The 25,345-nt window shown below is 39.0% G+C and overlaps 6 protein-coding genes and 1 long non-coding RNA gene across 10 annotated transcripts; 4 read left to right on the plus strand and 3 right to left on the minus strand.

The window, feature by feature from the left end:
• The first annotated feature begins 131 nt into the window (after positions 1 to 131).
• On the plus strand, positions 132 to 2,364 carry LOC18027985 (UDP-glycosyltransferase 74C1). The gene is made up of 3 exons (XM_006410245.2): positions 132 to 472; positions 1,026 to 1,386; positions 1,492 to 2,364. Exons 1-3 carry the CDS (start codon positions 189 to 191, stop codon positions 2,215 to 2,217), a joined length of 1,371 nt encoding a protein of 456 aa, XP_006410308.1. The 5' UTR covers positions 132 to 188; the 3' UTR covers positions 2,218 to 2,364.
• A 1-nt stretch (position 2,365) lies between these two features.
• Positions 2,366 to 5,792, minus strand: LOC18027987 (integrin-linked protein kinase 1). Of its 2 annotated transcripts, XM_006410244.2 has the most exons (12): positions 5,190 to 5,792; positions 4,974 to 5,048; positions 4,786 to 4,890; positions 4,622 to 4,707; positions 4,236 to 4,356; positions 4,056 to 4,135; positions 3,904 to 3,966; positions 3,685 to 3,806; positions 3,438 to 3,523; positions 3,081 to 3,205; positions 2,812 to 2,943; positions 2,366 to 2,670 (listed from the first exon to the last, which is right to left on the minus strand). In XM_006410244.2, exons 1-12 carry the CDS (start codon positions 5,616 to 5,618, stop codon positions 2,664 to 2,666), a joined length of 1,431 nt encoding a protein of 476 aa, XP_006410307.1. In that variant the 5' UTR covers positions 5,619 to 5,792; the 3' UTR covers positions 2,366 to 2,663. The 2 variants fall into 2 exon arrangements, with proteins under 2 accessions (XP_006410307.1, XP_024016682.1); XM_024160914.1 differs by lacking the exon at positions 2,366 to 2,670 and having other exon boundaries at positions 2,808 to 2,943.
• Positions 5,793 to 6,149: 357 nt separating this feature from the next.
• Positions 6,150 to 10,730, plus strand: LOC18027986 (acetolactate synthase small subunit 2, chloroplastic). Its single transcript, XM_006410246.2, has 12 exons — positions 6,150 to 6,511; positions 6,926 to 7,139; positions 7,367 to 7,450; positions 7,576 to 7,644; positions 7,860 to 7,943; positions 8,102 to 8,254; positions 8,652 to 8,738; positions 9,076 to 9,180; positions 9,269 to 9,391; positions 9,512 to 9,664; positions 9,904 to 9,969; positions 10,372 to 10,730. The coding sequence occupies exons 1-12, from the start codon at positions 6,264 to 6,266 to the stop codon at positions 10,459 to 10,461; spliced, it is 1,476 nt and encodes a 491-aa protein (XP_006410309.1). The 5' UTR covers positions 6,150 to 6,263; the 3' UTR covers positions 10,462 to 10,730.
• Positions 10,731 to 13,005: 2,275 nt separating this feature from the next.
• LOC112090211 lies at positions 13,006 to 13,764 on the plus strand. The gene is made up of 2 exons (XR_002901551.1): positions 13,006 to 13,122; positions 13,245 to 13,764. It is a non-coding gene; the product is annotated as an uncharacterized LOC112090211 (long non-coding RNA).
• Positions 13,765 to 15,035: 1,271 nt separating this feature from the next.
• LOC18027988 (ankyrin repeat-containing protein At5g02620) lies at positions 15,036 to 17,899 on the plus strand. Its single transcript, XM_006410248.2, has 3 exons — positions 15,036 to 16,306; positions 16,392 to 16,801; positions 16,897 to 17,899. Exons 1-3 carry the CDS (start codon positions 15,589 to 15,591, stop codon positions 17,761 to 17,763), a joined length of 1,995 nt encoding a protein of 664 aa, XP_006410311.1. The 5' UTR covers positions 15,036 to 15,588; the 3' UTR covers positions 17,764 to 17,899.
• Positions 17,900 to 17,973: 74 nt separating this feature from the next.
• Positions 17,974 to 23,009, minus strand: LOC18027990 (type II inositol polyphosphate 5-phosphatase 14). 2 transcript variants are annotated; one of them, XM_006410247.2, is made up of 12 exons: positions 22,178 to 23,009; positions 21,837 to 22,089; positions 20,899 to 21,703; positions 20,334 to 20,458; positions 20,064 to 20,148; positions 19,757 to 19,922; positions 19,607 to 19,647; positions 19,216 to 19,483; positions 18,962 to 19,085; positions 18,515 to 18,875; positions 18,120 to 18,426; positions 17,974 to 18,063 (listed from the first exon to the last, which is right to left on the minus strand). In XM_006410247.2, exons 1-12 carry the CDS (start codon positions 23,007 to 23,009, stop codon positions 17,975 to 17,977), a joined length of 3,456 nt encoding a protein of 1,151 aa, XP_006410310.1. In that variant the 3' UTR covers position 17,974. The 2 variants fall into 2 exon arrangements, with proteins under 2 accessions (XP_006410310.1, XP_024016679.1); XM_024160911.1 differs by lacking the exon at positions 17,974 to 18,063 and having other exon boundaries at positions 18,097 to 18,426.
• A 226-nt stretch (positions 23,010 to 23,235) lies between these two features.
• Positions 23,236 to 25,299, minus strand: LOC18027989 (thioredoxin-like fold domain-containing protein MRL7L, chloroplastic). Of its 2 annotated transcripts, XM_006410250.2 has the most exons (6): positions 25,175 to 25,299; positions 24,824 to 24,986; positions 24,159 to 24,733; positions 23,750 to 23,831; positions 23,539 to 23,650; positions 23,236 to 23,464 (listed from the first exon to the last, which is right to left on the minus strand). In XM_006410250.2, exons 2-6 carry the CDS (start codon positions 24,980 to 24,982, stop codon positions 23,328 to 23,330), a joined length of 1,065 nt encoding a protein of 354 aa, XP_006410313.1. In that variant the 5' UTR covers positions 24,983 to 24,986; positions 25,175 to 25,299; the 3' UTR covers positions 23,236 to 23,327. The 2 variants fall into 2 exon arrangements, with proteins under 2 accessions (XP_006410313.1, XP_024003737.1); XM_024147969.1 differs by lacking the exon at positions 25,175 to 25,299 and having other exon boundaries at positions 24,824 to 25,127.
• Between the last annotated feature and the right edge of the window lie 46 nt (positions 25,300 to 25,345).

Here is a 25,345-nt window from a genome sequence, read left to right on the forward strand (position 1 = left end):
CCTAGTTAAAAAAGAAACGAAAAAATAATTGACACATACTCTGATTAAATTTACTAACTTTGATGAGTTGATCCAACATTGTAAATAACGAGACATATAAATACTATAATACCCTCGAACATAGGAGACAGTCGAATTATACCACCCTTAGATATTATTTCTCAGCTCTCAACAAGAACATACCCCAAATGAGTGAAGCAAAGGGTCACGTTCTGTTTTTTCCATATCCACTACAAGGCCACATTAATCCAATGACCCAACTCTCTAAACGCTTATCCAAAAAGGGACTCACTGTCTCACTCATCATCGCCTCCAACAACCACCGTGAACCTTACACTTCCGACGACTACTCCATCACCGTCCACACCATCCACGACGGTTTCCTTCCCCACGAGCATCCTCATACCAAGTTCAAAGATCCTAAACGTTTTACCGACTCTACTACTCGTAGCCTCACCGATTTTATCTCTAGGTACAAGTTATTGAACTTTTTCACTTTGACATCCCTAGTTATTTATGGCTTTTTAGAGGCCATTTTACCGATCTTATCTATAACAATGTCCTGAAATTCAATGACAGAAAAAAAATCCCTATCTTCTTCTTTCTCCTAAAGTCGAAAACTTGAAAGCCATATATCCAAAATGTTCTGACGTAGGATTTCTATTTTTGTCAATAACGACTATGACTGACTTTTTTCTTTCTTTATTATTAACCAAGCTATCTTAAGCGATTATCAAAGATTTATCACTTTTTCACCTATCAAAAATGCAACTCTCCTTTCCTTTTTTACCATATAGTTTTTTTTTTTTTTTTTTTTGAAGTGTTGGATTTTAATAGGTGCTTTCACCACTTATGGTTGTTTAATGGTTATAGTCTTATAGATACATCATTGGGAAATCGTGGTTGGCCATACTTAATAAAAGAAGATGTTATATATATATATCTATTTAAATTAAACCTTTCGTTAGCGTTTTCCTGATTATTACATGCAAAGTTGTTATTCAGCACTAGTGTCATATATGTAGGTTGAAGTTATCGGACAATCCTCCAAAGGCTCTGATCTATGATCCATTTGTACCCTTTGCATTGGACGTAGCCAAGGACTTGGGTCTATACGTTGTGGCCTATTTCACTCAACCATGGTTGGCTAGTCTTATTTACTACCACATCAACGAAGGTACCTACGATGTTCCCGATGATAGACACGAGAACCCGACGCTTGCATCGTTTCCGGCTTTCCCATTGCTAAGCCAAAATGATCTTCCTTCGTTCGCCTGCGAAAAAGGGTCTTACCCTTTATTATACGACATTGTGGTTAGCCAATTCTCTAACTTGCGCCGAGCTGATTGCATTCTTTGCAACACTTTTGATCAACTTGAACCTAAGGTAAGGTTATAGCTTACGATTTATATTGTTTTTGGTTTTATGTATCTGAGTTTTGAGAAGGATAGTTTCGTAGATAGTTTTGTGGAACGTCTTTTCTTTTCACAGGTAGTGAAATGGATGAATGATCAGTGGCCGGTGAAGAACATTGGACCGGTTGTTCCGTCCAGATTCTTGGATAACCGGTTGCCGGAAGACAAAGATTACGACCTCGGAGATTTCAAGACGGAGCCGGACGAGTCTGTTTTGAGTTGGCTGGCGAATAAACCGGCGAAGTCGGTGGTTTACGTGGCGTTTGGGACATTGGTGGCTTTGAGTGAGAAGCAGATGAAGGAAACCGCATTGGCGATTAGACAAACCGGATACAATTTCTTGTGGTCTGTTCGAGATTCCGAGAGAAGCAAGTTACCGTCTGGTTTTGTGGAAGAAGCTTTGGAGAAAGACTGTGGACTGGTGGCTAAGTGGATTCCTCAGCTAGAGGTTTTAGCACATGACTCAATTGGATGTTTCGTGACACATTGTGGATGGAACTCGACATTGGAGGCACTATGCTTAGGGATTCCTTTGGTGGGGATGCCTCAGTGGACGGATCAGCCCACGAATGCGAAGTTTATAGAGGATGTGTGGAAGATTGGGGTTAGAGTAAAGACTGATGAAGAAGGGTTTGTGAGTAAGGAAGAGATTGCGAGATGCATTGTTGAGGTTATGGAAGGAGAGAAAGGGAAAGAGATGAGGAAGAATGTTGAGAAGTTAAAGGTGTTGGCTCGTGAGGCTATCTCCGAAGGAGGTACTTCCGACAAGAACATTGATGAGTTTGTTGCTATTTTGACTTGAGAATATGGAAACTGAGATGTTTGGATTGTTGTCAGTTTGTTAGTTTATTACCTAATAACGACTTCTATGTCGGTTAAATTCTGAGTGATCCTTTTGGCTTCGTTGGTTATCACCTGCAAACAAATCAATATATGAAATGTTGTGTTATAAAAGAAGAGACCTTTGACTTTGAGACATAACAAAAACAAAGAGCTTTCTTGCTACTTACATGAATATGATACATTGTAGCTCAAAATGCTCAGTTCTGTTCATTAGAGAAGTCTATATAGCTCGATGAAGTACTTTAGTACACATTATACATTGTTACACGATAAGAAAGTGGCAAATGGAAGAGTGCCGTTTCTTTTTGTATTCTTTGTACCGATTTTATTGTAAACATGAGAAGAAAGCTCTTGTATTGCTGAGTTCCTCGTGTTTCTGAGTCAAACCTCTCCCGGTATTTTGTACTATTTCCTGAGAAATCATGCTTTTGGTTGAGAAACAAACTCATCGTATATGTGAGAGCTTGGCTCTAGTCCGTTATGGCTTAACTAAGGTGAAACCATAGATGCAAACACAGAAATGATAAAGAGTTGTTAAGAGAAGGGTTTTTACCAAGGTAACTTGAATGTATCTTTCCACCATCCCTGTTTTGAGCAGTGTACAAAGATCTTGTCCAATCGAACTATGATCTCAGAAAATGTCGGCCTAACAAAAGTTTCCGTATCCCAGCACTCCTCAATCAATCTGTTTATGTAACAATTGAACCAATGAGTTGAAAGAGGTTGTTGGGTAAAGGATCAAGGACCAAACAAATGATGTTACTGTACACTAAGTGCAAAAAGAAAAAAAAAAACAGAGTTGATAAAGAATAGTACACATACTCTCTCAACTCTTGCGGACAACTTTTGGACTTGGCCTTAAACGAAGGTCTTCTTCCTTCCAAACACATTAGCTTCACCGCCTCTTCTGGGGGCTTGGGATGGAATGGTTGTACTCCTTCAATCATCTGAATTTTATTTAAGATAAAAATACTGCTTCAATGAGAATTTCTTAGAAAAGCTTATTGGCCTCGATGCTAGAAAAAACATATCAACTAGAATGGCTGAAAAACAGAACGAAGTACTTTAGAGAGAATCTAAAGGAATGAATGGATTAGAATCCAGACTGGATACAACCATCAAGAAATGCAGAGGATCACGAATATTTGATATTAAGGGTAACCATAAGGTGGTATCTACCTCATATAGTACGACACCAAAAGAGTATGAATCCACACTCCTGTCAAATATGTCATCTCTGTAAACCTCAGGTGCCACACAGTAATCTGCGAACAAGTGGCTCATGAAATCAATCATTCTTATGACTATTTCTCTGTCGAGAGTCCCAAACGTGACCCTTTGGGTTGGGATTCTAAATTTATCAGATGATATAACATATGTACATTTCTTTTGGGTAGCCAGAAGGAATTAAGCATTTAGCACTCACTTGAAGGGTCTATATGTGCCGCGTGATTAAGGATTCTTGATTTATCAGATGATAACTTTGCAAAACTAATCAACCCAAATCCCGCCACTTTCAAATGTCCTCCATTATCGAGCATAATATTTCTGGCACCTTACAAGAAGTTGCAAAAATTAGATAACGGGGATTCCAAAGATATGTTCTTGAATAACGTACAGATGCTTCTTTATTTAGTTATCTTACTTGGGTTTTAGATCACAGTGGATAACTGGTTCTGGTTTACACTCGTGAAGATAGTTCATTCCCCTGAGAAGAGCCAAATGATTTTCTTCAGAAGATTTAAAAAAATGCAGCTGTCATTTGAATAAAATCTTGTAAAAAATGAAGGCACATGCCTGGCTATATCGAGGGCAAATCTTAGAACTTTGGATAAAGAAAGGCGTCCTTTCTTTTGAAGATAGCTCCCCAGGTCACCCTGCAAGTTACCAACAAGCCAAGAAATTACTTTTTTATAATCCAAAAGTTGCTTTATGATGGAACCTTTTTGTAAGGTGTAGAAAGAGGGAGAAGCTTACCTTAGGATGATACTCAGACACAATCATCATGGGGACATTTTGAGTAACAGCTCCAACAAATTGCACAACATTAGGATGACGAACCTTCTCGAATAAAGTAAGTTCGTGTTTGAAAGCCTGGCTGTGGGTAAATATTATAATTCAGATGGTATAAATGCGGAACAAACGTAATATATGTAAAAAAACAAAGGGAATGAAGTAAAATTCTGAAAAATAGACCGAAAATGCAATTTTCCAAACTATGGTTCTATAATCTTACAGCTCATATCATAAGCACAACAAATGCTTTCAACGATCTATAGCTTAACGTAAGAAGAAATGCAAAATCACTCTTCCCCTATTTGTTAACTTAGTCAGATACTCATCGAAGAGAAGAGTAAACGTACATGGTTTCATGATCCTTGTAGAGATCCTTATCAAGAATCTTTACAAAAACTTTAGTCCCATTCCATTTAGCCACTTGATATATTCCCTGGTAAGTGAAAACTATTAGAAGCAGTAGCAGGAAACCAAGACATTCTTATGGTAAAGTGAAAAAACGAGCCCTTACCTTTGAGATACCATCAGCTTTCCGAACTTGAAGTTCTTGTGGATTTAACTCGTATTCAGGAACTTCACGAGGATTCGCCACAACCATCGGTGTCCTACTGGTTCTCTTAAAACCAAAGAAGAAACTTTAACTAAACGTATTGTGATGTATATAAAAAGGAACAGAGCTCGATCCATGAAAAAGCATACCGGAACTTTGGCTCCACGAGCTTTCAAAATGTTGTAAACGTCTATGTTACCATAGTACTTAGCATCAGCAGCTGCCTATCCACGCAACCAAACCAAAATTTCAGATCAAAAGCACAAAGTAGAACCTAAAAGAGACAACGACTAATCAAATCCAATTCTGAAACCTTATTGCAATGAGAAAAGATTAGGTCGTGAAAATGAGAAAAATCACATTACCGTGCTTCCCCAACGATCACGAGCATCGATGTTGGCCTTCCTAGTAAGGAGAAGCTTGACAACGTCGACGTGGCCTTCACAAGCGGCGATGTGTAGTGCGGTTCGACCATCGAGATCGATGCTATTGACGTCGATTCCTTCGTCGAGCAGATCCTGGACACCTTCAACGTCTCCTCTACAGGCCACGAAGAGGAGCTGCATAGTGGCGTCGAGGTTATCGGGGACGGCGAGCTGCGGACGGCTAGAACCTTCTGGACTCCGGCGAATCGGATCGAGAGACGATTGCCGACCGAAGCTGAATCGCATATTGTTCCGGCGAGGATCGTGCGATGCCTGGCGCGTGAATTGACGGCTAAGAGTACGGCGAAGCGATCCAGTGGAGAATTGCCTCGAGATTCCACGTTTTAGCTGCCCCGCGATGTTCGCCATCTTTTCCGGGTCTTCGATTTCAAAATCTATTCACCGATTTCGTCTTCTTCTTAGAGAAAAACAAAAAGGAAATCGAACAGATAAATCACATTTTTTTTTCCGAAAGAGAAAATTGTTTGATCTGTGAGGATTATGTGAGATCCGCTTGAAGCGCGTTGGGTTCTCGAGGAAAATTAATATTTTTTTTTTATAATTTCACTTCACGGGAGAAGATATTATTGGCGACGTCTGTTTCCGATTGACTTTGATTTGACTTTTTGCTTTCAATCATTGTTTGGCAACTCCCGCGTAAAAAAGGACTGTTCTTGATCGTCCACTTATTTCGGTGGCTTTTACCGGAAATAAAATTATTTTGTCTGCGAAATTGTCAAATTAACCCTAAGCGTTTCATAATTATGAAATTAACCCTAAACATTCTTATTATAACGAAATTGTGGATAAGGCTGACGTGTCGGCCTGATCCGGTCGAGGCCTTTTGGGCTTTTTAAAAGCATTTATGTATGACCCACAAATAGACACTCGAAAGTCGAAACCTTCGCGTATTTGCGTTTGCGTTTGCGTTTGCATTGACAATTGGAGAGTGGTCTTGGTCTCTTTCACTTCGTCTTCAATCCTCAGTAGCAATCTTCCAGCTTCTTCTCCTCAATGGCGGCCATTTCTGCAAGTTCTTCCCTTTCCATTGGATGCTTGAGATCGGCATGTCCTGATTCTTCTCCCCCACTCGTATCCTCGACGCGGGTATCGTTCCCGGCGAAGTTTTCCTATCTATCCGGTAAATCTTCGAACCGTGGCGATGAAATGTGTAGGAGAATGGAGGGAGTCGTTAGAAGCGTAGACGGGAAGATCTCTGACCCATCTTTCTCCGAAGCTTCATCTGCAACTCCAAAATCGAAGTATTGTGATATTTCTTTGAATTCGTTTCCTTTGCTTGAATTTGTTTCGTTCCCTAATTATCCGTTCCTATTTGATGTGTAGTTTTAAGCATCTCCATCGATTTTTGAAATTTAATATTTTCATGCAATTGTGTTTGTAATTAAACGGTTTTTCCTCCCTGCTTTGCTCAATATTCTTTTGATTGAGGTTGTGATAACTGTATAGAAATCCATCATTATGCTCTGTTTCTTCCATGGTGTTCTGCAAATTGAGCTTAATGTTTTCTATTCCGAATATCTACCTGATGGTTGCAAAATGTGATCGTATTGCTTCTTTACAGAATTAGCTCCATTATCGATGTGAATAGGTTTGAAGCATGATATTTTATCTGAACCTTGTCTATCACTAACGTTTAGCTTTTTACGTTAAAACAGGGTGAGGAAGCACACAATTTCAGTATTTGTTGGAGATGAAAGCGGAATGATTAATAGGATTGCAGGAGTCTTTGCGAGGAGAGGATACAATATCGAGAGTCTTGCTGTTGGTCTGAACAGAGACAAGGCTCTATTCACCATAGTTGTCTGTGGGACTGAAAGGGTACTTCAGCAGGTCATCGAGCAACTCCAGAAGCTCGTTAATGTTCTCAAGGTTGTATATTCTCTAGATCGCACTTATCAATTTCTGCTTCATAATTGTGTCATCACCAGGATCTTTACTCATCAGCAGATTTGCTTATCACTGCTTTCTAAATTCAGTGGACTTCGTAGGATTGTGTAAAATTTCGATTTGTGCTATGCAGCTCCAAAAATTTGTGTTGAAGATTATATTTGCAAATGCCTTTTCCTTTCCTGAATTGACTTCGACTTGCTGATTAGGTTGAAGATATCTCGAGTGAGCCGCAAGTGGAGCGTGAACTGATGCTTGTAAAAGTTAATGCACATCCAGAATCCAGGCCAGAGGTAATCTTCCTTGCCTATGAGAAATTAGAGTTTACTATACTTGCTGTTCCTGGTTGCTTTTGGTTCAGTACTGAGGTGGAGGTTTCTTTCAAATTTTGACTAGCCTCTGTTGAATGAATTTACAGATCATGTGGCTAGTTGACACATTCAGAGCAAGAATTGTAGATATTGCGGAACATGCATTGACTATTGAGGTACATCTGCTTATGATTAGTGCTGTTTGCAATATTTATTTGCGCACTATGATTTCTGAGGGAGTGCTAAGTGTTGTTTATGATAGTTAGAGAAACAAGACCATACACATATTGTTCTTTTTACCTTGATTATGAGGAAGTGGGATAAATAACTTTGGTTTATCTAACTTACAATATTTAGTTATTTAGTAATGATTTTTTAAGCTATCTCGCAGGTAACTGGAGATCCTGGAAAAATGATTGCTGTAGAAAGAAATTTGAGAAAGTTTCAGATCAGAGAGATTGTCAGGACAGGAAAGGTAGTGCATTTTTAAAATAACTAGATTTTAAGGCTTTTGAATATCATCCAGTTTGTGCTTTATAATGTACATATGCAGTAGCTAAATCTTTCAGTGGACATCAATCTCGCGGACTCTCACTAATTTAAGGAAAATGGAATGACAATTTTATACAACAGATAGCACTGAGAAGGGAAAAGATGGGGGCTACTGCTCCATTTTGGCGATTTTCAGCAGCATCCTATCCAGATCTCAAGGAGCAAGCACCTGTTAGTGTTCTTAGAGGTAGCAAAAAGGGAGCCATGGTCCCTCAAATTGAAACAACAGCAGGGGTATGTGCTTCTCTCCTCATTAGATTGCATAATTTCGGCTTGAAATTCCTCAATTTCTTTCAGAGATATGGGTTGCATAAAAGGTTTGGATTTGGCGATTTTATAAACTTAAACGGAACTATAGAGGGCAGTGTTTGTGTTTTTACCTCTGTGTGGTGGCTACCTGCGATTGATTGGCACTGCAATGGGGGAATAGCACAATCTTTGATGGTCTGCAGATCTAGATATGCTTACAAATTGCTGAAAAACTACAAAATAGTGTCTTCTCCCAGAGGAGAAAATTCTTCCAGCATGCAATTCTAATGCCCTTTTGTTTTTTGGCCCTAACTAAACTAGTGCTCTTCACAAAATTTGTTAATCGTCCAATGTCAAAACTTATCTTTGCTTTTAAATGTAGGGAGATGTTTATCCCGTTGAGCCAACTTCTGATCTCATGGTACATCGTGTTCTTGACGCTCACTGGGGACTTCTCACGGACGAAGATGTAAGAAAGTTTGTTGCTAGATATTTATAACTTTTATAGATACTGCCATAGGTATGCATGCCATGACTTTGATAAATAGTAACATGCAGCATACATGATAGCGGTTCTCAGAATGTGGTTTGCATCACAAGAGTTCCCCTGATCTGTCCATTCAGGCTATCTGGGAGTCTGACTTTTAATAATCCTTACTGTTAATATCGTATGGACAAATTAGTTACACAAATCCATGGAGTGTGTTTGGTAGATGCGGAGATTGTATCTGTATACTTACATAGCAGACAGTTTTTCTAGGTTATTTTGTTTCTGTTATAACAATTCTTCATTTCTGATATTTCAGACGACTGGACTACGGTCACATACTTTATCTTTGCTTGTAAACGATGCTCCAGGAGTCCTTAATATTGTTACTGGTGTTTTCGCTCGAAGAGGATACAATATTCAGGCATAGTCCTTATCTCTCTCTTGTGTTGTGTACACACAGTGTGCTTAAAGTTTACTGATACAACTGACCGATCGTCTTTTTGGTTTAGAGCTTGGCTGTAGGACATGCTGAAACCGAGGGAATTTCACGCATTACAACAGTTGTTCCTGCAACAGATGAATCGGTCAGCAAATTGGTGCAGCAACTTTATAAACTCGTAGATGTGCATGAGGTAGGATTAAAAAAATGCAGCTGTCTTTCCAATGTATTTAACAGATTTAATGTTTTTTGATGAGTCTATCCTTGGCTATCTTTTCCCGAGCAGTCATTAATTATGTGACGATATCTCCAGGTCCATGATCTTACTCATTTGCCATTTGCTGAAAGAGAACTGATGCTGATTAAGATTGCTGTGAACGCTGCTGCAAGAAGAGATGTCCTGGACATTGCTAGTATTTTCAGGGCAATAGCTGTTGACGTATCTGATCATACTATTACTTTGCAGGTAAAATACATTTCTCATGAACTGGATTTCTATTTGAGGTGTAACTGCATATCAGATGAGAGATTCTTTCCATTGGAGATCTTTGAAGTTTCACATTTTTCCATAAGTCTTTAACTTGTTTGACGTATTCAGAGTTCTTTCTGACAAAATACATGAAGCAGACATGGATTTTCCATCTTATTCCCTTTCTCCCTTAGTTTTTTGGATTTGGTGCTGAAATTTGTTTGCTGTGGATACAGCTTACGGGGGATCTAGACAAGATGGTTGCACTGCAAAGGTTGTTGGAGCCCTACGGTATATGCGAGGTTTGTTTCGCAATCTACTTTCATCTCTTAAGTGAGAGTTATAATATACCTTTGTTCTGCTCATGCTGTTCCACATAGAAGCAGTTACTTTCGTGTGGCCTTTCTGAACCATAAATCCAGATCAAAACAGGCAATAGCGCATAATAGTTCTCGGACAAACTGTGAGCCATAGCTTAAAGGCTCAATAGTGTAGATAAAGTTCAAAGATTTAGGAGTTTGTAGTCTTTGTTAACTTAGAAACGGATGAGTGAAATGTAAGTCTGTATAATCAATAACCAAAGCTGGACCCTTTTTGTGATATATATTGTTTTCTAAGTCTTGTTGTTGTGCTTAGGACAAGAATCAGTTTGACAAGCATTGCTTGTTTTAAAGTATGCATCGTGTTGATGTTTTAAATCACAGGTTGCAAGAACCGGGCGTGTCGCATTGGCTCGTGAATCAGGAGTGGACTCTAAGTATCTTCGTGGATACTCCTTCCCTTTAACAGGTTAATCCGTTGCAAAATAAGATACAGAGGTGTATCCATGGAGTGTACTTTGGAAGATGAAAGATTATTACACTTTTTATGTGCAAACCCAAATACAGAGCCAGAGAGACTGTAGATATGTTTGAGACTTTGTTTATTTTACAGTTAGCAGATTTTGTGGCTTCATTTTGATTCCTTTCTTACTTTGTCGCTATTCTTCTTTTTCCCAATAGTTATGTTAAAATGAATAATAAATCACACTTTTGAGTTCTATATAAAACATTTATAAAATTAAGGATTGATCCTTACAATTCAATGATTGAACTAGGTTTTCAAACTGTTACAAACAAACATCAATCTTCAAGTGTTATGTCAAGATCTAGATAAGTACGAGGGCACAAGTTCATATAGGAGAAATGATCACAAATCGTACGATTCCAGGGAAGACATTCATTGTTTCTTGAATATATGGTGTTTATGCCAAGCCCATTGATAACTAATGAATAAATGGTGTTTATGCCAAGCCCATTGATAACTCATAAGATTTTTTATACACATGCAGATTCTGGTTAACTATCTTCTAATTATGTTGATAAACCAAAAATTTAAGATAGATTCAAAACTCTTTTAAATGAAAATCTAAGTTAAACACCAATTTATTTTAAATAAAAACAGATTCTCGTTAACTATGTTTCAAATAGATACTAGCTATAAAGCCTATATTTTTTCAGAAATAATATTTATACATTAATGTAATATACAAGAATAATATATAATTTATAATAATAGATTGATAAAATTATATGAATTTGTATGTGCACAGCTAGGACAAACGTTGTACTTGTTGAGGATTACTGATGCAAGTTTATGGTCTCAGTTTGTGAAAACGTTGTATGGCATAGCTGGATATGTCTACATTGCCGGAAGATTAATGATTCACCTGTCCTCAACATATTATTTGCTTTATTGTGGATAAGATAAATGCATCAGGATACCACCAGAACTCTTTGCATTAGTGGTTATGAATAGCCTGCTGTCAATTGACTTTGCTATAGGAGCGGGTATTGTGTGTGCAACTCTGATCGTGATGAAGTTTTTGTCTCTTGAGAAACTATTTCTAAAGTTAGCTTCCTCACATTTGTTTCTAAGTAGAAATTAAACAAAAATCCTCTTGTTAATTGGAAAACTATAATATCAGATGTCTGTGTCCTCTTGGAGATGAAATGACTTTTAAATAAAATTTGTTGTTTCGATACCACTTAGTTAAGAGTTTGCCATGTGTTCACCGTGCTTTGTATGGATTCTTTTTAAACTGCACATAAGAAACTTTTGTCATTTGATATTTGGTTTCTCCCTTGTATGTGTAGAGATATCATGGCTACTGGAGCTTCTCATTTTAATGAGATAGTATCTGTGAATCAGTGAGTCACTTTTACCCGAGACAGTAACTTAAGTTCTTGAAGGTTTTTTAGTAGTACCTCTTCAATTTTACTTGCTGTATAAAAACTGGAATCAGTAACAAACAGACAGTGATGGTCTATGTTATTCTTAAGCAAACTAAAGATTAAGAATTACAGGTAGGAAAGTCTTAAACTCTGATAATGGAATTACCTATGAACAGCGTAGCGGGATAGGATCTTCTGCAAATGGTGTGTTCTTTCCTGTAAAACCTTTCTGACCTCTATTGATTCTTCGAGTAGAGGAATCACCCATAAAGTTTCCTTTTGTTCTTTCATGTAATATATCTTTTTGCTATATCATAGTTTACGAAATTTTTATTGGCTTTTAAAAAATAGCTAAAAAAATTAATAAAATCCGATTAAAGAAAGGAAATTAACCTACACTATAAGAAATAAAAATAATTCATTTTTTCATTAAATAAAAATTCAATACAAAAATTCAATAAAAATTATAAATTAACCAACAATACACAATCCACGCATCGTGTCTGTGGAGTGTGGACTATCATCTGATACATAATAAAGTCAACAGATAATTATCCTTGCGCAAAAAAGAGAATTTACTAACATGATAATTTGAGAAGAACAAAATACTAATTTGAAAAGAACAAAATATTAAGAGAATAAATTGAGAAGAACAAAATATTAATTAGTTTAAGGAATTATGTGTATATAATTAGGAAATTAACAAAATAATTTGAGAACAACCAAATTAAAAATCTCTTTCCTATTACACAACGTGTTTTTGTGGATTGATCAGCACTCACCGATTTATCACACAATGGAATTATATATCTGGTTTAACCGAAATGTATCGAAATAACCGGCTCACAAATCAATTGGTAGAAAAGTCTATTTTATCAGTTTTTTTTGTTTTTGTTTTCATACCGAAACAAATCGAAAGCGAAAGCGAACCAATCCAAGCAAAATTAATTTTACTTTCTTTCTCAATGGTATACTTTTCATTTAATCAATGGTATACTACTATACTTATCTTATAAAATAAAAAGAGGATAATGGACAAAAAGATATAGATAAATTTTAAAAAAGGAAAGAAGGTTCCATAGTTAAAAGGGAATTAACACACAAAACATATTTCAAACAGGATTTTGAACCTAATATCCTCTTATATAAGATACAAGGATTGACTAACAAATTGTGTGACATCGGAGGGTCTACAGGATTCATCATCATGGAGAAGAGCAAAACGATGATTAATTGTTCCTGGTGAGTACGTGGATCGGTGATTTGTTTGTTTGATTTTTTTTTGGGGGGTGTGTATGTGCTTTCGATAGCTATTTGATTTTTAACTAATGGTTCGATTGTATCTGATTTTTTTGGCATGACAGGTCCTGGAAGCAAAAACTTTATGCCGTCATCATCATGCACATAATCATCGTGTCCTCCGGTCTTGCAGCGTTCTTGTTCATAAAACTCAACAAAATCTCTATGAATCTAAATCAAAACCTTGAGGGGTTTGGTCTTTTCATGTTCTACACCAATGGCGCTTCAGTAGGACCCGGGGCACCCCCGGATTCGGATTCGTCAGATCCTAATAATACCCGGCCGGGTTTAGGTTTCTTTTTGGTCGAATGTTTGAGTCATGTCTTTGGGCTCGCTCTTGTCCTCTTTCTTCTCTATATTATTTCTCCCAAGCTCGCTCTATGTGTCGGAATACCCTCTTCCGTGTGCTTGATCGCCTTCTCCTGCTTCTGTCTCTGTGCCACAAAGGAGGATTTGCAAGCAAACCAAAGTCGTCTACCTGTGTAGCTTTTCATTCTTCTATGGTCCTCCGTTCTTTATCTTCGTTTATTTCTTTGTAGACACAACTCTGACTAAAGGTTTTTAATCAGACAACGTTTTTATTTTGTTAGGGTTTTGATAAACTTTAAGTGACTCATAGGTACAGTATTTGGTTGAAAACTAGTTAATTAAGGGAAACTCAGACTCTTTTTTCTAAAAGGAAATTCAGACTTTAGTTAATTGAACAAGCGTATGTCTCGTTGCTCTACCCTAAGCGAAAACAGACTAATAATGAAACTTTGTTAATCACAACTCAAAGTTTCCCTATTACTTATTTTTTTTGCTTCTTACCATATAGTATACAAAGCTCTATAGAAATATTAGCTTTTATTCATAGTAAAAACCCTGATATTATCGTACGTGACCTACATTTTAATTGTTGTGAGGAAGAGTTGTTTTCCGAAATGCATAAAAAGTTTTGATAATTGCAATTATAAAAGCACAAATGATTAATGAGCCGGCCACGTGCTTTTTATGGTCTACTCTATTTGTCTGTAGTGACTACAATATTATCGGCCACAATGAATTGATTGATATCTTTCTCCGTTTCTCGGTGGAAGAAATAAATTATGTTATTGATATTACGAAACAGTAGAAAAAGTTCTTACAAATGTAATACCAACAGAAAAGTTCTTACAAATGTAAACTAATTATCTTTGAAGAATTATATAACAGAGTTTAGTAACATAAACAACTAAGCTAGGAAATTCGGTCAAACTAATTATTTAATATTCTCTAGTTTCATAACTTGGTTAGAAATGTAAAAAGAGGTGTGAGAAATGAAAGTTTGTTTTCAGCCGCCCTTAGTTTTGTCTTGTAACAAGACAACTCTTTGATTACACTATTTTACAAAACAAAGAGAGAAAATCGTTATTTAACTAACAAAGTGATAACCCTAAAAACGAACTATAAGTGATACTTACTTGACTTAAAGGGATTCAACTAGAGTAAATATGTCAATTGACTAATTGTTTAGTCGTAGAATCTTTAAATCATTCATATATTTAACTCGGATTAGGTGACATGGCAGCATCAATAGACGATACAAGTCAATAAACTAGAGTTATTACAGACCTCCATCAACTTCTATATATGATTTCCGATTGTAATTTTTTTTGACAAATCTTAACATTTTAATTAACGCTTAAATTTCGATTTATTACATAATTTACAGTCCAAAATTCTTGCAGTTTAATACCTTACCCCTCAAAAAAACAATATTTTCGACAAAAAGAATGAAACTTAAAACTTCATGTCTTGACGACAAAAAAAAAAAACTTCATGTCTTAAGAGTGAGGTGAATTTAAAGCGTGTTAAAAGAAGGCACTGACAACTAACGACCAAGTGGTGTGGCTGCTAAAATTCTTCAACCAAGGATGATGCTGATGTTCTGCTTTTGACATTCTCTCTCTCTCTCTGCGCAGCTTCGTCTATGGTTTAGGAACAAACTTCATACACGTGGTGAGAGCACAAAAAAGGCTAAAGCTTTTATCAAACCCTTGTTGAAATTCGAGCTCTTTGGGGTTTCTCAGATTCTGCGAATGTTTTTTTGGTCTTCTCGAGGTACTGAATCAGCTTCAATCTGATTATTCTTTCTCCGATCTTAATCAATTCCAAGTTTCTTCACAGCTTGGGCGCGAAATCTTGTGTCTACCCTCCATTCGTTTCCCGTAAAGGTCGTTTTTTTTTTCTTTCTCGCTGAAAACATGGATTTTTCTAGGTGATACAACAATAGCTTTTTTGTTCTCTAGATTTGGGCAAGAGTTGTTTTTTTCAAGATCTATGTTGTAATTAGATTAGTCTTTTTTTTTTTGGGTTAGATTGGGCGATAAAAAAGTAATCTTGGTTTAGCTAATTTTTGTTGATAACGACGAAAACTGGAGTAATAGTATGACTATAATGGAGGAGAAGCAGAATAGTCCGATTGCAGAGAAGCAGCAGAGCATTAATGGTATAATAAACCAAACACAAGAGACTCAGACGAAATCCATGGAGAAACAACAGAGTTTTCGATGTGTGGAGAGTAATCAACCGAGAAAGGCGAGAGCTTTAGAGAAACAAGTTAGTTTCCAAGGTGTGAATGTAGAGAATCATCAGCCAAGTAGGCTCGGAAGATCAATGGAGAAGCAACAGAGTTTTCGAGGTGTGACCGTGGAGAACCAGAAACGTGGAGTTATGGAGAAACTTCCGAGTTTTGGTAAAGCATCAATGGAGAGGCAGAAGAGTTTTCGTGGTGGGTTTTTAGAGAAGCAGAAAAGCTTCCGTGTGGTGATGGAGAGGCAACTGAGTTTTATTGGTGAGAGGAGGAAGAAGAATGAGTCACCAGGGAAAAGAGGAGACTCGCCTCTTCATATTGCGGCTCGAACCGGGAACTTAGGTAAGGTTAAAGAACTGATTCGAGGTTGTTGTGACAGTGGTGGAGAAGAGTTAAAAGAGTTGTTGTCAAAGCAGAATCTTGAAGGAGAGACTCCTCTTTATACTGCAGCAGAGAACGGGCATTCAATTGTTGTTGAGGAGATGTTGAAGCATATGGATCTTGAAACTGCTTCGATCGCAGCTAGAAACGGGTTTGATCCTTTCCATGTCGCAGCAAAACAAGGCCATCTCGGTAACAGGATCTACACTTTCTTCAGTTTCTCTAGTTCAATGAGAACATAGAATATTCACTTACTTGGCTCTTTCTTCTTTTGCAGAGGTGTTGAAGAAACTGTTGGAGACTTTTCCAAACTTGGCAATGACAACAGATTTATCGTGTACAACTGCATTACACACGGCTGCGACACAAGGACACATTGATGTGGTGAATCTTCTTTTGGAGACAGACTCTAATTTGGCTAAGATAGCTAAGAACAACGGTAAAACCGCGCTTCACTCTGCAGCAAGGATGGGTCATGTGGAAGTTGTTAAATCTTTGATAGGTAATGATCCAAGCATTGGGTTTAGAACCGATAAAAAGGGGCAAACTGCTCTTCACATGGCTGTAAAAGGTCAAAATGATGGGATCGTTATTGAGTTAGTGAAACCTGATGTTGCGGTTTTGAGCGTTGAGGATAATAAAGGAAATACACCATTGCACATTGCCACAAACAAAGGCCGTATTAAGGTAGAGTAGAAGGGGTGCATCATGGAATGATCCTTTTCTCGAGTTTCTAGGTTGATATTAGTTATTAAATGAAATGTTGATTGACTTCTCTGCAGATAGTGCGGTGTTTGGTATCTTTTGAAGGCATTAACCTCAACCCAATAAACAAAGCTGGAGATACGCCACTAGATATCGCTGAGAAGATAGGAAATGCTGAGCTTGTGTCGGTTCTGAAGGAAGCAGGAGCTGCTACAGCTAAAGATCTCGGTAAGCCTCAAAACCCGGCTAAGCAACTGAAGCAAACAGTCAGCGACATTAAACACGAGGTACAATCTCAGCTTCAACAATCCAGGCAAACCGGTGTAAGAGTCCAGAAGATAGCCAAGAGACTCAAGAAACTTCACATTAGCGGTCTAAACAACGCTATAAACTCAGCAACCGTCGTGGCTGTGCTTATTGCCACGGTGGCTTTCGCAGCCATTTTCACAATACCGGGTCAATATGAAGAAGACCGGTCGAAAGGAGAGTTGCTTGGACAAGCTCATATAGCAAACAAAGCACCGTTTCTAGTCTTCTTCGTCTTTGACAGCTTGGCATTGTTTATATCCTTAGCTGTTGTTGTGGTGCAAACTTCAGTTGTTGTGATTGAGCAGAAGGCGAAGAAGAAGCTTGTGTTTGTGATAAACAAGCTCATGTGGTGTGCTTGTTTGTTCATATCCATTGCCTTTGTTTCTCTCTCTTACATTGTTGTGGGCAAAGAGGAGATGTGGTTGGCTGTGTGTGCGACTGTTATTGGCGGCACGATCATGTTGACCACGATTGGTGCGATGTGTTACTGCGTGGTCATGCATAGGATGGAGGAATCTAAATTGAAGAGCATAAGGAAAGAGAGAAGCAAGTCTCAGTCTTTCTCTATGTCTCGTATGCCTTCTGATTCAGAGATTCTAAATGGTGAATACAACAAAAGAATGTATGCACTATGAACAGCAGGGTCTCCTCATGTAAGATTAACCAATATATACTTGGTATTGTACCTGTAAACCAATGCTATTCGATATTTTTCGAGTTTTTCGAGTAGAATAACAGATCTGTAATGAGGTCGTTGAAGTATCAACAAAATCTACAATTTCTCTGATATCCAATGAATCAAAGAATGAAAATGAAGAAACTATACAACCTGATGACACCCGAATCTTAGTTGTGAGAATCTAAAAAAACTTGATATCCTAATAGGTCTGGATGCGTTTCTTTAGATGGCTTCACAGTTCGTCTGCTCCTAAGATCTAGCTATAGTGTGATGTTAACAGGAATCATCTTCAACCGCGTCTGGTGCTTCCACCGCGGTAACTATCTGGCTGGTAACGAGTGGAACCCTCGAGATTCTTTGTCATGCTGGTGGGTTTGGAATAAGCGACACTAACTGATTTGGCTGCTGAGAAGCAGACTTTGATAGAGTGGCTTGTTGTTCTGGTCGAGCAGCTTCCCTGGATGTTTATCATCAGGGTCACTTCTTTGTCACAAGTGTCTTCACACGACATGTTTTTATGGAAGCCATCAGTGGACTCATCTGAGTTGTGAAAGTCTTCATGATGAACCTTCACCTGCACTGAAGCATCTGGTTTTATCATCCCAGCTCCTGGAGAAACCTAAAGAAAGAGTTTTCTGATCATTAAATCTTGTGATGAAGAATGGCTAAAAAAACGATCATTGGTGACACAAAAAGAGAATAATAACCTCAAGCCAACGAGGGAGACCAAAGGTGCCTCTTGATTGATTCTCGGGTTCCTCTCCATCATCTCTAGCGATGGTCTGACCCTTACAAACGATGTTGAAGATGGCTCTGCTCGAGTTTGACTTGTTTCTGATTGTAAAGATGAATGTGTCCTGGCTCTGAAGAAGAATGTTGTTGGTACTCACTGATGTTTCTGGAACCGATCTTAATTCCTCAAACATGGATCTGAGTTTCTCATTGGACTTTATTATTTTCCCCAGCTCCTGTCTTCGCACAGATTTATCGGTGTGAGCTATGTTAGCATGGAGCTTACAGCGCACGGGTTTGTGATCACTCTCAGTTACATCCATGCAAGCTTCATACCTGTAAACACAATGCATACGGTGGTGGGAAAGATGGATAGTGAAAGGAAGAGAGACAAGATCATGAGATCGCATGATGGACATTACATTACAGTCGAAGCAACTACCGGGCACTTCAAATTGCACTCAGAAAATGGGCTTGATTGGTTGTCTCTGTATATAACTCTGTCACACCACGCGGGTATTCGCTTCTTCTCTCCTGAATCATACCCTGGAGATAGGAAGACCGTAGAAATTAATTACTTGGTCCCAATCTTACTCTTTTTACTAGCTTGCTACCACAAACTCATGAAAGAGTAACCAGGAGAAGTTTGCAAGAGTAATTCAAATCTCTTTTTTACCTCCAAGGCCAGGCTTATTCTTCTCAAATTTGTAAGTCGGCGGGAAGGTGATTAATGCCTCACGCATTCCTTGGAAAACTTTTCCCTCGTTCATCTCTGCCCTAAGTTGGTCCTTCTCTCTGAGCCAGTCAAAAGATCGGTGTGAAATGAAGTCCCTCGCTTCGTCGTAGGTTATACCAAACAACCTATAATTGAAGTCACCGAAAAATGCAACCATATCTGCTGCTGCTAAATCAGACTTCTCTTCTTCCGTGTTGATGTTTGTATTCTGGGAAACAAGAAAAAGAACAATAACATTAAGAAGGACAAACAACATAAGCTCGAGGCCGAGATTTTGTGAATCAAAAATGTGAAATGCTGTAACTAATGCACTGATATAATAAGTTCATACAGTGTTACTCTTTAGCGCTTGAGCAGATGTTGAAGCACCAGCTGCAAGAAAGAGAGGGCCCATGGCAAGCCAGAAGAATAAAGAAGCCAAAATAAGTACTGTACGTGGAGAAGCCAATTGAGCAAGACAAAAACAGGTACGGGACTATACCAGCTGCGGCAGTATATAAACTTTGTCCTTTGGAGAAGACCATTGACCGATATATGTGATTGAAATCCGCGTTTCTACGAGTAACTGCCTCCAAGTGAGCAGCCAAGTGACAGTTCACAAAGCACATAATCCGGTCATAGACTCTAATTCTCAAGCCCACACCTCCCTGTTTTTAACAACGTAGGAAAATTAGTTTGGATCAACAATGATAACTCATCCTCAATGGACGCTAGCAAGGTAACCATTAAATTCCGTTATCATCAGACTAATCTATTCTGCATTAGACAGAACTAAGTGAAAGACAGACCTTGTTTCCTATGGCGCGGCCAAAGCCACATGGAACTGCTGCGACATCAAGATCTCCGACATGTGTTCTAATATCCTTCCTCACCCTAAGCAGAAAGTTATAAGACATGAGGTGGTAAAAAGATGGTGAACCTGGATATTATGATATAGCTTAACACTCTCAAGACTTTAGATGCTATGTAAGGAAATAAAACGACTGTTGACTGGTACACCTGCAATCAATAGAGAAACACAAAAATGTAACTCGTCTGGAATAAAATTCTTCGCCTACCAGAGAGATATTAGCAGTCCTGCCAACTGCCTTGAACCCATACGTTCGAAAGTATTTCTCTCATCCACTGCATTTCCAATTGCATCCAGCCACCATTGGCCCACAGCACTTCCTTCAACCCCTACCTACAACGGAAACTCAAATATGAGCTGACTTGAAATATGTAGACAACAGCAAAATCCTGGTTATAACATATGAATCCGCACACAACATTTTAATCAAGCTAGTGAAGACAGTTTTTCTCTATAACCAGTATTCCTAGATAGTCCACATGTATCTGTCAACTGAAAGCGATATAGACTCAAATGGATTAAGATTCAAAACCTACTAGTTTCCATGACTGTTCGAGTAAGAAACTAGTCAATGCAGAACAATAATGAATACAGATCAGTAGGGAATAGGGATCATCCAGTGGAGCCTCATTTCTCGTAAAGTACATTGGACAGAAGCAAACAAACGGAGGCAAAGTAAACACTAATATTTGGTTGATTTTCAACCGTTTTCAGTAGAGCTATTTACTAAACAAAGTCAGTCATGAGTAAATAGCTCTAACAGAATGACTTACCGTCTCCTTAGCAGTAGACATGGCAAGGAAACCAGCCCCCATATCCACCTCTTGCAACCCAACAGCAACAATGCCAACATCTGAAACAGCAGAACCCAGCCAAGACATAAGAGCTCCGCGTGAAGCCCGTCCTTCACCAACATTCCAGGTACCAATCAAGATTTTAACACTGTCTTGTCGGGCATATGTCATTTCCTTTTGAGACAATTCCGTTCGGATTACACTGTCTAGAGGTCCTGGAGATGTCACATACCATCCTCTTACACCACCATGAGTGGCTAAACTAAAAATGAAACCACCACCTGCTGCTAGCTTTATCACAGGTTCATTGTGTGAAACCCAGCTTGCAACTAGCTTTCCACCAAGATCCAGGATCTGGATGTAACCACTTGCATAACCCACATATATTCGATCACCAAATGTGCAAAAGCACAGAACAGCCTGCTGATGATGATTCACCTCCCGCAAGCGGTTCCCATTTCCGTCCCACTGAGCAATTACGCCATTCATGCTTCCAGTCCAGATTGATCCATCTGCCGCTATCGCAATAGCTTCTACTTTCCTAGGATCTTCTGCAAAAGCTCCTGTACTTCTAGTGGCAGCTCGACGAACAGCTCCTGCAGCTCCCATTATGGCATGGCGTGATCTTTGCAGAAAGCCCTGTGGTTTTTCCTTTTTTGGTGTGGAGAAGAACTTCGCTTTCGTTTCTTCAGCTTGTTGACCTTGCGTAGCTTGCATGTCCACACGGTTTTCGACTTGCCCATCAATATTAAAAACTTTCAGAAGGTCTTTATTCTGAGCATCCCTGCACCGATACATCTCTCTTTAATGATCAAAATAGAACCACAATATATACATAGACATTCCATAATGATATATTCATAATCTGCTGAAGCCTAATGCGTCATATTTCTCAGGAAAGAAAAATAAAAGCCTACCAAATTGAGAATGAGAGGTGCTGCACAGCCCACACTTTAGCTCTTACTGTATCAACTAACAAAAACTTGACATCTGAGGAAGATATACTGCATGTACCATTGACAGTAACTTGGCTCCTAAGGTCAATCCCAGACCTCTCCACTAACAATGCAGCCATATGCTTCTCCTCCGGTTTAAGCACAAGAGACTTCTCTAAAGAATCCAAAGTCCATATTTTTATCACACCGCCTTCAGAGCATGACCACATATCACCTGCAACATAAACAAGACGAAACAAACAATATCTGAGAATCCAATTATCGTCTCTGTTCATAACAAAACACCAAAAAACTTGACTAACCATAGGAGCTCATGACAATGTAATTCACAGGACCACGATGAGCTTGCCACGAGAGCCGTTCCTTGAAAGGCTTTGAATCATCCGCAGTATTAGTAACCGGCTGATCCATTTTCCAGGCCCTGATTTTGCCATCTTTGTGGCCGCTCCACACAAGCCTATTGCCGTGGTCAATCATCAAGCACAAGGTAGGCGAGATAGTCACAGACTCATGAAACGGCGCCGTATCCTCATCCCCTCGCCGTACCTGCCCGCCGATACCACAACCGACCTCGTATGCTTCCTCCAAGTTCCAGAATCTCACGCCGTTCTCCTGTCCCGCCCATAGCTGACTTTCCGTACAAGCAATGTTTCTCAGAAACTTTCCCGTCTGTGTCTCTCTCAACGGATGTGGCCGGAGCTCAAGACACGGCGGCCGTCCAGGATTCACCGCCGCACGCACCGGCACCTTAAATACGTCGACGCCGCCTCCTGCTCCGATGAACTCCGGGAGGGACTCGAAATCGTCTCCTCCTCCGAGACCAGCTATCTCACCACCCTGCGATGCTGGTTTCGACGGAGGCGTGACGAAACCGTAATCCTCCCCGTTGCCTCTGTCGCCACCGGTTCTGCCGGTGGCGGTGGAGCACTCGCCGTCGGAGGAATCAAAATAAACAGGTTCGGAGTCCGTCGTCACGGATCTAGAGCCTTCGTCAAGGCTATATTTGCGGATCGGGTAATGCGGCTTCTGCTCGTATTGTTCGACGTAGGAATGTGTCTTACGCGGCGGCGGATGAGCGGGAACGAGTGATGCCAACCCCTCCCGCTCATCTGCTTCGATGATAGCCGAATCCATGGAAGAAGATCAAAGGAACTCGACAAATGAAGAAAATTTTGAAATCGGGACGAATCCAACCATGAAGAGGAAATGAGAATGAGAGATGGTGCGAGATTGAGATTGAGAGAGAGAGAGAGAGCGAGCGAGAGAGAAATGGAGAGAAGAGCACGTCGCAAGAGAGAGAGAAACAAGCTGATGATCAAGTGTTCTATAAATAGCAACTTGAGAGAAGAAGAAAAACATATTTCAAATTCAAAAGATTTGATTACTTCTTCATCAGTTCATACATTTTCTTCAGGCTTTAGAGAAGAAACTACTTTACATAATCACAAAGGCCTATGCTTTATCGGCACTTACATCAACTGAAGGAATCTGTTCTTGGGAATTAACAACACCATTCAAACAAGGTGGTTTTGCAGCTCCATAATAGAAGAAAGCCATTATCTTTGAGAGCTCATCTGCTGTTCTAATGCCTGAAATACGTTCAAAATGTACTAAGTACTACAAGAAGGTTATACAAGATTCCGGTATTGAACTGAGACATTACCTTTCTCGCGGTATAGTATCTTTCCGGCTTTAGTGAAGATGATCTCTGGGAACACTGATACTTGCAGAGCAGAGACCAAATCTGTCTCAACCACAGCATCAACAGCAACACACTGCAAGTAATAATGACTCAGAAGGATTAAGCACAGACCAAAACATACAGGATGATCAAGAATGGTTTTACAAAATGGTAAAGAGATGTCGAGACTTACTCTTGGTGAAGGAAGTCCACAGTTCCATATTACATGAATCGCCTTCTCTAGTTCTTCCCTGAATTTTTCGTTTTCCTTTGGCCTAAAATTAGCCGATACTCGTATCAAAATATAACAACAAAAGCTAGAAGTACTGTAGTCAGGATTAAAAGATTTCCATCAGCATGAAGGGAGAGACAGATCTGCCTACAGATACAATAAAGGTAGAAACTTCTAAACACCAAAGTGACTTGAATCCATAAACCAAACACCCCAAATAATAATCAAATTTAAGAAACCAAATGTCAGAAATAGTTCTATATGTGTAGCTATTTTGACAAGCTAAGCTTTGCAAAGTCAGGTATGAGTAATCAAAGAGACCACAAGCATAAATTTTTGGACAGTAAGAAACAACCAGTTACCAACTGACCTTTTGTAGCGGTTGTGAACAAAAACCATGAGCGGACTGATATCTTTAAACACTGAATCCTCCCATTCTGCAGTTGTGAGATCTTTAATCGGGCGTATGTAGTTATCATCTTGCCAAACAATCTCCTTGTGACTATCATCTCCATTATCGTCTTCATCATCATCATCATCCTTCTTTTCGTTCTTAATTGTTATCTTATTGAAGAACTGATTGAAGCTAAACCCCCAACCATCAGCATCATCGGGCCAATTAGGATCTTCCTCGTTCACAACAAGAGGGTAATCAGCAAGAAGCTTTTGCATCTTCCTCCTCTTCTCAACAAGGTCAATCTCTTCCTCTTCAATATCAGGATGCTTATCAATCACCTCTCTTATCTTCTTCCTCCATTCCCGTCTCTCTTCTGGATCATCAAGACTTGCTTCGTCGCCTAATCTTTTGCTCGATGTATCTTTTTTAGCTTCGTCTTCCTCATCTTCACTGTCGCTTTCTTCTTCTCTTCTCCATGACTTCTTCCCAAGTTTATCAACCAACCCAAAAGCTTTCACATTTCTTCTAGACCTCATAACATTCCCTTTCTAGCCATATGTCAGCGAAAAAGGTTTCAAATTGAGGCAATTCGGAACTAATGTAATCATAATTAGAGACTTAGGTCGTCGGAAACTAACCGAGGAGACAATCTTCACAGAACCAAAACACTCATGTCTCGACGAAGCAAGCTCAAAAGGATATCTTTTGAAATGGGAAGAAGCAGGAACGGCGGAGGAAAAGCTGAATCCATTCTCCTTAAGAGGGCAAGTGAACTGTGTCGAATATGGGAGAATCATTCCTCTGAGACAAACAAAAGGATAAAGGTGAAGTTTTTCAAGTGAAATTTTCCAGACCAAGAAACGAAAATGGAATCACATAGCAAAGGATAAAGGGGGTAAAATATTCAGAAAGCGGCTCGCGAAGAGGAATTTGGTTGCGATTGATAACTCAAAAAATAGTTTAGAAGAAAATTTTGATTCTCAACAAACCTTGCAGCAATCTGAAAGCTTGAATTTGGCAATGAATTGGAAAAAAAAAACTGTATCTTTGTGTGTGTTTCGTCGTCCGGCTAAAACCCTATAGAAACCCCTGTTTTGGTAATTAATTGGGATAGAATCGGACAACCAAAATCCTCAAATAAGAAATTGACACATCACGCA

This window comes from Eutrema salsugineum, unplaced genomic scaffold (assembly GCF_000478725.1).
Source record: "Eutrema salsugineum unplaced genomic scaffold, Eutsalg1_0 scaffold_10, whole genome shotgun sequence".
NCBI classification, from domain to species: Eukaryota; Viridiplantae; Streptophyta; class Magnoliopsida; order Brassicales; family Brassicaceae; genus Eutrema; species Eutrema salsugineum.